This window comes from Myiozetetes cayanensis, unplaced genomic scaffold, assembly GCF_022539395.1.
Source record: "Myiozetetes cayanensis isolate MyiCay16 unplaced genomic scaffold, myiCay2020 scf135, whole genome shotgun sequence".
Taxonomy (NCBI): Eukaryota; Metazoa; Chordata; class Aves; order Passeriformes; family Tyrannidae; genus Myiozetetes; species Myiozetetes cayanensis.
Window position 1 is genome coordinate 1 of NW_026086993.1, and position 9,703 is coordinate 9,703.

The 9,703-nt window shown below is 66.9% G+C and overlaps 3 protein-coding genes across 3 annotated transcripts; all 3 read right to left on the minus strand.

The window, feature by feature from the left end:
- Nucleotides 1–111: 111 nt before the first annotated feature.
- On the minus strand, nt 112–9,525 carry LOC126636580 (glutathione S-transferase 2-like). Its single transcript, XM_050308935.1, has 9 exons — nt 9,496–9,525; nt 2,216–2,255; nt 1,935–2,010; nt 1,702–1,766; nt 1,530–1,611; nt 1,347–1,447; nt 964–1,059; nt 781–891; nt 112–295 (listed from the first exon to the last, which is right to left on the minus strand). Exons 2-9 carry the CDS (start codon nt 2,249–2,251, stop codon nt 200–202), a joined length of 663 nt encoding a protein of 220 aa, XP_050164892.1. The 5' UTR covers nt 2,252–2,255; nt 9,496–9,525; the 3' UTR covers nt 112–199.
- Nucleotides 3,344–5,932, minus strand: LOC126636578 (glutathione S-transferase 2-like). The gene is made up of 8 exons (XM_050308933.1): nt 5,806–5,932; nt 5,496–5,571; nt 5,107–5,171; nt 4,924–5,005; nt 4,731–4,831; nt 4,356–4,451; nt 4,174–4,284; nt 3,344–3,522 (listed from the first exon to the last, which is right to left on the minus strand). Exons 1-8 carry the CDS (start codon nt 5,839–5,841, stop codon nt 3,427–3,429), a joined length of 663 nt encoding a protein of 220 aa, XP_050164890.1. The 5' UTR covers nt 5,842–5,932; the 3' UTR covers nt 3,344–3,426.
- LOC126636579 (glutathione S-transferase 2-like) lies at nt 7,200–9,588 on the minus strand. The gene is made up of 8 exons (XM_050308934.1): nt 9,455–9,588; nt 9,157–9,232; nt 8,760–8,824; nt 8,599–8,680; nt 8,413–8,513; nt 8,042–8,137; nt 7,859–7,969; nt 7,200–7,379 (listed from the first exon to the last, which is right to left on the minus strand). The coding sequence occupies exons 1-8, from the start codon at nt 9,488–9,490 to the stop codon at nt 7,284–7,286; spliced, it is 663 nt and encodes a 220-aa protein (XP_050164891.1). The 5' UTR covers nt 9,491–9,588; the 3' UTR covers nt 7,200–7,283.
- Nucleotides 9,589–9,703: the final 115 nt, after the last annotated feature.

Sequence of the window (9,703 nt, forward strand, 5' to 3'; positions counted from 1 at the left end):
CCCCCATCCCATAATCCAGGAGGGTCCAACAGCCCCCCCACCCCCGCGGGGGTCACCCCACAAATGGGGGGTCCCCGCAGTCCTGCAGTGAAGCCACAAATCAGACAGACAGGGGAGAGAACACACGATTTATTCAGGGTGGGGTGAGTTGGGGGGCACAGAGTGAGTTGGGGTCACGGGGATTTGTGGGGGTCCCCCCTCAGTCCTCGGTGTTGCCCCACTTGGCTATGGGGTAGAAAACGGGTGTTTTGATGAACCGTGGGGACTTCATGTAGGAGGAGATCTTGGGCAGGGCCTGGGGGAACACGAGGGGACATTGGGGAGACAGCAGGGACTGGGGGGACAGGGACACGTGGGGAAAGCAATGGGGACACGGGACAGGGATGGGGACACAGGGACGGGGCTGGAAACACCGAAGGAAATATCGTGAGAGGGATGGGGACAAAGGGCAAAGGGATGGGGACAAAGGGGACAGGGTCAGGTGTAATCAGAGGGAACAGGGATGGGGACAGAGGGGATAGGGGTGTGGAAAAAGGGGACAGGAATTGCAGCCAAAGGGCACAGGGATGGGTGGGGACAGGAGTGGGGCCACTGAGGTGTCAGTGTTGGGGACACCGGGGGGTCAGGAATGGGGATAGAGAAAGATGGGGACAGGGACAGCAGAGTGTAGGGGATGGGGACACAGGGGTGTCAGGAATAGGGACAGGGGCACCACAGGGTCAGGGATGGGGGCACTCGGGGACACAGTGGTGCCCCAGGCTGTCCCCTGTCCCCCCTCACCTCGAAGCGCTGCAGGAAGCTGCCCAGGTTTCCCTGGAATTCGGCACTGTTGGGCGCAAACACGCGGTGCAGGTCCAGCACATCGTACGCCAGGAAGTCCACGAACGTCAGCTGGGGGGGGCAGGGGGTGGTCAGACCCCACTGGGTTCCCCAAAGCAGCTCCCCAGAGCACCCCCAACTCACCTTGTCCCCCGCGAACCAGGTGCGGGAGCCCAGGAAGCGCGAGAACTCCTGGAGCTTCTTGGGAAGCTGCTCCAGGTATCCCGCCTTCAGCTTCTCCTGCAGGGGGGACGGTTGGGGGGGCTGAAACACCCCCCAGAACACCCCCAGACCCCACAGAACACTCCCAGACCCCACAGAACACAGGGCAGCACCCCCGGGCAGAGAGCGGGGAGTGGGAATGGGAATGGGAATGGGGGATGAGAAGAGGGGAATGGGGGCAAAGGGTGCACCCCAACAGAGGCCCCCACGCCGCTGGTGGCTCAGTCCCCTTGTCCCACGTAGGGGGACACCCGCGGTTTGGGGGGGTCCGTCCCCCCGTGCCCACCCCGCCCGGGGGTACTCACGAAGTCGGGGTTGTAGCAGACCCGGGCTAACGCCAACCCGAAATCCATGACCTGGTTTTCCAGCACATCCACGCGCTGCTTCTCCTGCTCCGTTTCGCCGCCTGTGGCACCAGGACGTGTCACCACCCCCTCCTCAAAGAAAGACCCCCCCCGGGGACCCTGGCAGGCTCCCCACTCACTCACACAGGTTGTGCTTGCGGGCGATGTAGCGCAGGATCGCGTTGCTCTGGGTCAGCTTGACGGGCCCGTCGATGAGATACGGGAGCTGGGGGGGTTCCGGAGGGGGGTCAGCCCCGGTGATCCCCTCTCTCCCCGCGCCGCGCCCCTCCCGCCTCCCCCAAACCCCATCACGTACATTGGGGAAGTCGAGCCCCAGTTTCTCCTTCTCGTTGGTCCAATCACTCCAGTCATAATCGGGGGCTGAGGGGTTAAGAGGGCAGAGCAATTGGAGGGGGGGCTCCCCCAGATCCCCGCTCTGTCCCGGTAGCCGCGTGTGCCCCCCCAGCCCGGCACGCCCCGGACGAAACAGGAACGACACGGCACAAAGTACGGGGAGGGGGTCTCGGGGGCGTCACAGCCCCCCCTCACCTGGGCCAGGGCGGTACCGGCGCTCCTGGTACGGGGTGTCCGTGTACTCCAGCAGCAGGCGGATGGCGTGGGCCAGCTGAGGGGGGACACACGGCACCCACCTTTGGCACCCCACACCTCCCCTCTGTGCCCCTCAGGACCCAAAACCCCCCTGGGACCTCCAGCACTCCCACGAGACCCACCCTAGGACCTCCAGAACCCCTCAACATCCCCTATGCACCGCCAGACCACCAGCACCCCCTCGGGGACCCCAGGACCCACCACTCCCCGGCCCCACTCACCCCCCGGATGTCCCAGTAGCCCAGTGTCACCACCATGGTGCCCCCCCGGCCGCGGCTCTGCGGGACTGTGGCACGGACGGACCCGGACGGACTGGGGACACGGGACAGGGACAGGGGAGTTGGCCGAGCCCTCCCCGGACCCACCCCCGGGCCCTCCCCCTGTCCCTCCCCACCCGCGTCGGCGCTGCGGGGCGGGTGCCGGGGTGTCCCGCCAGGGTGAGCTGCCAGCGCTGGGAGAATCGGCGATGTCGGGCGGTCCCGTGGGGTCCTGGGGGTTCTCTGGGGGTCCCGGAGGTCTCAGAGTGTGATACCCCCCTCGTCCTGGGTGGGCTCCAGCTCAGCCCCCCCCGCAGCGCTGAGGCCCAGCCTGGAGAAGGTGCTGCGGCAGCGCAGGGAGGAGCGGAGGGGCCAGCACGGCTCCAGGTGAGGGGGGGGCGTGGAACACCCCCTGAACCTCGGGGAAGGTGCGGGGGGGCTGCGTGGGACCCCCGGGGGGGCTGGAGAGGCTGTGTGGGAATGGGGGGTGGAGAAAGAAAACTGGTTCTGTTGACTGCACTCCTGGAGCCGATCCTGAGTTAGGATCGGTAACGACGGAGCGTTAAAAATTAGCGTGAAGAAGTCTGAATGGAGGGATTAAGTTTGAAAAAGGTGTGTAAGAGTATTTTCAGCAGTCCCACGCACGCCGCGCCCCACTGGAGCCCGTGACCGCCGGCCACGCCCCCGACACGTGACACCCGCACGGCCACGCCCCCGACACGTGACAATCCGGCGGCCACGCCCCCTGAACGTCACAAACCCCCACGGCCACGCCCCTCACAGGGGCGGAGCTTGAGGACTCGGGGCGGGGCGAGTGGAAGGGACCCCGGTTCGGCCGCACCCCCCTTTGTCCTGAGGGCTCTGCGACCCCCCCATCCTCACGGGACCCCCTTGTCCTGGCGCCTCTGGGACACCCACACTCCACGGGGTCCCCCTTATCCCGGGGGGGCCACGAATCCCTCTGTGTCCCCCCTCAAGCTGCAGGGGGGTCCCCCTTTCGACTCCCTAAGGAGGGGTCTCGTTATGCTGGGGGGGCACAGACACTCACGGGGTCCCCGCAGTCCTGCAGTGAAGCCACAAATCAGACGGACAGGGGAGAGAACACACGATTTATTCGGGGTGGGGTGAGTTGGGGGGCACAGGGGTGAGTTGGGGGGGTTTGTGGGGGTTCCCCCTCACTCCTTGGTGTTGCACCACTTGGCCGTGCGCCAGAAAATGGGCGTTTTCATGAACCGTGGGGTCTTCATGTAGGAGGAGATCTTGGGCAGGGCCTGGGGGACACTGGGGGACATTGGGGAGACAGCAGGGACTGGGGGGGTCACTGGGGACAGCAGGGACTGGGGGGACAGGGACACGTGGGGAAAGCAATGGGGACACGGGACAGGGCTGGGGACACAGGGACAGGGCTGGAAACACCAGGAGACGTTGCCAGAGGGAGGGGGGCAAAGGGCAAAGGGATGGGGACAAAGGGGACAGAAATGGGGAAAAAGGAGACAAAGGTGGGGACAGAGTAGATAGGGATGGGGAATAAGGGGACAGGAATTGCAGCCAAAGGCACAGGGACAGGTGGGGACTGGAGTGGGGCCACTGAGGTGTCAGTGGTGGGGAGTGGGGAGAGGGACAGATGGGGACAGGGACAGCAGAGTGTAGGGGATGGGGGTGGGGACAGAGGGGTGTCAAGAATAGGGACAGGGTCACCACAGGGTCAGCGATGGGGACACTGGGGGTTGGGGACACCAGAGGGTCAGTGGCGGGAACACCAGGTTGTCTGGGATGGGGACAGTGGGGTGTTGGGGACAGGGATGAGGACAGCGGGGGCGTCTCTGGGATTGGGACAGGCACACCAGGGGGCCAGGGATGGGGGCACTGGGGACACTGGGGTGCCCCCGGCTGTCCCCCGGCTGTCCCCTGTCCCCCCTCACCTCGAAGCGCTGCAGGAAGCTGCCCAGGTTTCCCTGGAATTCGGGGCTGTCGGGCACGAACATGCGGTGCTGGTCCAGCACATCGTACGCCAGGAAGTCCACGAACGTCAGCTGGGGGGGACAGGGGGTGGTCAGACCCCACAGGGATCCCAGAACAGCCCCCCAGAGCCCCCTGAACTCACCTTGTCCCCCGCGAACCAGGTGCGGGAGCCCAGGAAGCGCGAGAACTCCTGGAGCTTCTTGGGAAGCTGCTCCAGGTATCCCGCCTTCAGCTTCTCCTGCAGGGGGGACGGTTGGGGGGGCTGAAACAACCCCGAGAACACCCCCCAGACCCCAGAGAACACCCCCGGGCCCCACAGAACACAGGGCAGCACCCCCGGGCAGAGAGGGGAAACTGGGAATGGGAATGGGGAAACTGGGGATGGGAATGGGGGATGAGAAGGGGGAAATGGGGGCAAAGGGTGAACCCCAACAGAGCCCCCCACGCCGCTGGTGGCTCGGTCCCCTTATCCCACGTGGGGGGACAGCGCCGTGCCCCCCCGCCCGAGGGTACTCACGAAGTCGGGGTTGTAGCAGAGCCGGACGAAGCCCATCCTAAAATCCATGAGCTGGTTTTCCAGCACATCCACGCGCTGCTTCTCCTGCTCCGTTTCGCCGCCTGCAACACCGTAGGTGTCACCCCCACCCTCCCAAAACAGAGCCCCCCGGGGACCCTGGCGGGTGCTGCGACCCCCCGGCCCCCCCACTCACACAGGTTGTGCTTGCGGGCGATGTAGCGCAGGATCGCGTTGCTCTGGGTCAGCTTGACGGGGCCGTCGATGAGATACGGGAGCTGGGGGGGTTCCGGAGGGGGGGTCAGCCCCGGCGATCTTGCCCCTCCCCTTCCCTCCTCGCGCCCCGTCCCCCCCATACCCCCCAAACCCCATCACGTACATTGGGAAAGTCGAGCCCCAGTTTCTCCTTCTCGTTGGTCCAATCGCTCGGGTCAAAATCGGGGGCTGGGGGGGCAGGAGGGCAGAGCAATTGGAGGGGGGCTCCCCCAGACCCCCGGGGAGAGGGACCCCGCTCTGCCCCCGGAGCCGCGTGTGCCCCCCCAGCCCTGGGCGGATCAGGAACGACGCTGCCCCTGGGAGGGGTCAAAGTCCGATTTTGGGGGGGGGAGGGATTTGCCCCCACCGAGCTGCAGGACGGGGTTGCGGGGTGGGGGGAAAGAGGGACAGGCTGGAAACGGGGCGTCCCTCCGCCCCCAGCCGGGTTTTTGACACGGCACAAAGCAGGGGGAGGGGGTCCCGGGGTTTGGGGGGTTCACAGCCCCCCCTCACCTGGGCCAGGGCGGTACTGGCGTTCCTGGTACGGGGTGTCCGTGTACTCCAGCAGCAGGCGGATGGCGTGGGCCAGCTGGGGGGGACACACACACGGCACCCACCTTTGGCACCCCACACCTCCACCCTGTGCCCCTCAGGACCCAAAACCCCCCTGGGACCTCCAGCACTCCCACGCTACCCACCCTAGGATCTCCAGAACCCCTCAACACAACCCCTTCGGCCCCCGGCACCGTCAGACCACCAGCACCCCCTCGGGGACACCAGGACCTCCCAGCAACCCCCCTGTGCCCCCCCCGGCCCCACTCACCCCTCGGATGTCCCAGTAGCCCAGTGTCACCACCATGGTGCCCCCCCGGCCGCGGCTCTGCGGGACTGTGGCACGGACGGACCCGGACGGACTGGGGACACGGGACAGGGACAGGGGAGTTGGCCGAGCCCTCCCCGGACCCACCCCCGGGCCCTCCCCCTGTCCCTCCCCACCCGCGTCGGCGCTGCGGGGCGGGTGCTGGGGTGTCCCGCCAGGGTGAGCTGCCAGCGCTGGGGGAATCGGCGATGTCGGGCGGTCCCGTGGGGTCCCGGGGGTTCTCTGGGGGTCCCGGAGGTCTCAGAGTGTGATACCCCCCTCGTCCTGGGTGGGCTCCAGCTCAGCCCCCCCCGCAGCGCTGAGGCCCAGCCTGGAGAAGGTGCTGCGGCAGCGCAGGGAGGAGCGGAGGGGCCAGCACGGCTCCAGGTGAGGGGGGATCGTGGAACACCCCCTGAACCCCGGGGAAGGTGCGGGGGGGCTGCGTGGGACCCCCGGGGGGCCTGGAGAGGCTGTGTGGGAATGGGGGGTGGAGAAAGAAAACTGGTTCTGTTGACTGCACTCCTGGAGCCGATCCTGAGTTAGGATCGGTAACGACGGAGCGTTAAAAATTAGCGTGAAGAAGTCTGAATGGAGGGATTAAGTTTGAAAAAGGTGTGTAAGAGCATTTTCAGGAGTCCCACGCACGCCGCGCCCCACTGGAGCCCGTGACCCCGGCCACGCCCCCGACACGTGGAAAAAACCCGCGGCCACGCCCCCGGCACGTGCAACCCCCGGGGTCACGCCTCCCGGCTCGTGACAGCACCAAGGCCACGCCCCTGCCTGGGGCGGGGCGGGGCGAGTGGAAGGGACCCCGCTCCGGGCGCCCCCCACTTTGTCCTGAGGGCTCTGCGACCCCCCGTTCCGCATCCGACCCCCTTATTGTGGGAGTCCTGCGACCCCTCCATCCCCGCGGGGTCCCCCTTAAGGGGGCTCTGTGACCGCTCTTCCCCGTGGGACCCCCGTGTCCTCACGGCTCTGCGACCCCCTCAGTTCCATGGGGACCCCTTAACAGCGAACTCGGCGACTCCCCCATCCCCACGGGACCCCCTTGTCCTCACGGCTCTGCGACCCCCACACTCCACGGGGTCCCCCTTATCCCGGGGGGGCCACGAATCCCTCTGTGCCCCCCCCTCAAGCTGCAGGGGGGTCCCCCTTTCGACTCCCTAAGGAGGGGTCTCGTTATGCTGGGGGGGCACAGACACTCAGGGGGTCTCCCTTATCCTGGGGGTGCAGAGAGAAGCCCCCCCTGCCACCTCCCAGGCTGCAGGAGAGTCCAACAGCCCCCCACCCCCGCGGAGGTCACCCCACAAACGGGGGGTCCTCGCGGTCCTACAGTGAAGCCACAAATCAGACGGACAGGGGAGAGAACACACGATTTATTCGGGGTGGGGGGAGTTGGGGGGCACAGGGGTGAGTTTGGGGGGTTTGTGGGGGTCCCCCCCTCACTCCTTGGTGTTGCCCCACTTGGCTGTGCACCAGAAAACGGGCGTTTTCATGAACCGTGGGGTCTTCATGTAGGAGGAGATCTTGGGCAGGGCCTGGGGGGACACGGGGGGACATTGGGGAGACAGCAGGGACTGGGGGGGGGACAGGGACACGTGGGGAAAGCAATAGGGACACGGGACAGGGCTGGGGACACAGGGACAGGGCTGGAAACACCAGGAGACGTTGCCAGAGGGAGGGGGGCGGGGGGCAAAGGGCAAAGGGATGGGGACAAAGGGGACAGAAATGGGGAAAAAGGGGACAAGGGTGGGGACAGAGTAGATCGGGATGGGGAAAAGGGGGACAGGAATTGCAGCCAAAGGCACAGGGGCACGTGGGGACTGGAGTGGGGCCACGGCGATGTCAGTGGTGGGGAGTGGAGAGAGGGACAGATGGGGACAGGGACAGCAGAGTGTAGGGGATGGGGGTGGGGACAGAGGGGTGTCAAGAATAGGGACAGGGACACCAGGGGACCAGGGATGGGGGCACTGGGGTGCCCCCGGCTGTCCCCAGGCTGTCCCCTGTCCCCCCTCACCTCGAAGCGCTGCAGGAAGCTGCCCAGGTTTCCCTGGAATTCGGGGCTGTCGGGCACGAACATGCGGTGCTGGTCCAGCACATCGTACGCCAGGAAGTCCACGAACGTCAGCTGGGGGGACAGGGGGTGGTCAGATTGCACAGGGACCCCCTAAAACACCCCCCCAGAGCCCCCTGAACTCACCTTGTCCCCCGCGAACCAGGTGCGGGAGCCCAGGAAGCGCGAGAACTCCTGGAGCTTCTTGGGAAGCTGCTCCAGGTATCCCGCCTTCAGCTTCTCCTGCAGGGGGGACGGTTGGGGGGGCTGAAACAACCCCGGACCCCACAGAACACAGGGCAGCACCCCCGGGGCAGAGACGGGGGAATGGGAATAGGAACAGGGGAATTGGGGACGGGAATGGGGGATGAGAAGGGGAGAATGGGGGCAAAGGGTGCACCCCAACAGAGCCCCCCACGCTGCTGATGGCTCGGTGCCCTTGTCCCACGTGGGGGGACGGCCCTGTGGCTTGGCGGGGTCCGTCCCCCCGTGCCCCCCTCCAGCCCGAGGGTACTCACGAAGTCGGGGTCGTAGCAGAGCCGGATGAAGCCCATCCTAAAATCCATGAGCTGGTTTTCCAGCACATCCACGCGCTGCTTCTCCTGCTCCGTCTCGCCACCTGCGGCACCGGGAGGTGTCACCTCCATCCCCATAAAAAGACCCCCGGGGACCCTGGCGGGTGCTGCGACCCCCCCCTAACTCACACAGGTTGTGCTTGCGGGCGATGTAGCGCAGGATCGCGTTGCTCTGGGTCAGCTTGACGGGCCCGTCGATGAGATACGGGAGCTGGGGGGTTCCGGAGGGGGGTCAGCCACAGTGATTCCTCCTCTCCCCGCGTCGCGCCCCTCCCGCCCCCATCACGTACATTGGGGAAGTCGAGCCCCAGTTTCTCCTTCTCGTTGGTCCAATCCTTCGTGTCAAAATCGGGGGCTGGGGGGGCAGGAGGGCAGAGCAATTGGAGGGGGGGCTCCCCCAGAACCCCGGGGAGAGGGACTCCGCTCTGCCCCCGGAGCCGCGTGTGCCCCCCCAGCCCTGGGCGGATCAGGAACGACGCTGCCCCCGGGAGGGGTCAAAGTCCGATTTTGGAGAGGTGTGGGTGTGACTCTCCCCCCCCGAGCTGCAGGACGGGGTTGGCGTGGTGGGGGGAAAGAGGGACCGGTTGGAAACGGGGCGTCCCTCCCCCCCCTTCCGTGGGTTTTTGACACGGCACAAAGCAGGGGGAGGGGGTCTCGGGGTTTGGGGGGTTCACAGCCCCCCCTCACCTGGGCCAAGGCGGTACTGGCGTTCCTGGTAGGGGGTCTCCGTGTACTCCAGCAGCAGGCGGATGGCGTGGGTCAGCTGGGGGGGGACACACACAGCGCCCACCTTTGGCACCCCACACCTCCACCCTGTGCCCCTCAGGACCCAAAACCCCCTGGGACATCCTGCATTCCTACCCTAGGACCTCCAGAACCCCTCAACACCCCCCCTTTGGCCCCCTGCACCGCCAGACCACCACCACCCCCTCGGGGACCCCAGGACCTCCCAGCAGCCCCCCTGTGCCCCCCCGGCCCCACTCACCCCCCGGACGTCCCAGTAGCCCAGCGTCACCACCATGGTGCCCCCCCGGCCGCGGCTCTGCGGGACTGTGGCACGGACCCGGACGGACTGGGGAGAGGGACAGGGACGGGGGGGGGTGGCCGAGCCCTCCCTGCCCCTCCTCCTGTCCCTCCCCTCGTCCCTCCCCGCCCCCGTGGTCCCTGCCAGGCGGGTGCCAGGGCTCGGTGCCAGCGCTGGCACCGCCACCCCTGCCCCGGACCCCGCCCCGCA

Coding starts and splice junctions, on each gene's coding strand:
- LOC126636580 (XM_050308935.1), bottom strand. CDS start 2,251: ATGGTGGTGACACTGGGCTACTGGGACATCCGGGGG. Junction 1,612..1,701: donor TGGGGCTCGACTTCCCCAAT/GTACGTGATGGG, acceptor GAACCCCCCCAG/CTCCCGTATCTCATCGACGG. Junction 1,060..1,346: donor TCTGCTACAACCCCGACTTC/GTGAGTACCCCC, acceptor TCCCCCCTGCAG/GAGAAGCTGAAGGCGGGATA.
- LOC126636578 (XM_050308933.1), bottom strand. CDS start 5,841: ATGGTGGTGACACTGGGCTACTGGGACATCCGAGGG. Junction 5,006..5,106: donor TGGGGCTCGACTTTCCCAAT/GTACGTGATGGG, acceptor GAACCCCCCCAG/CTCCCGTATCTCATCGACGG. Junction 3,523..4,173: donor GCTTCCTGCAGCGCTTCGAG/GTGAGGGGGGAC, acceptor AGTGTCCCCCAG/GCCCTGCCCAAGATCTCCTC.
- LOC126636579 (XM_050308934.1), bottom strand. CDS start 9,490: ATGGTGGTGACGCTGGGCTACTGGGACGTCCGGGGG. Junction 8,825..9,156: donor CCAGTACCGCCTTGGCCCAG/GTGAGGGGGGGC, acceptor CTGCCCCCCCAG/CCCCCGATTTTGACACGAAG. Junction 7,970..8,041: donor CCTGGTTCGCGGGGGACAAG/GTGAGTTCAGGG, acceptor CTGTCCCCCCAG/CTGACGTTCGTGGACTTCCT.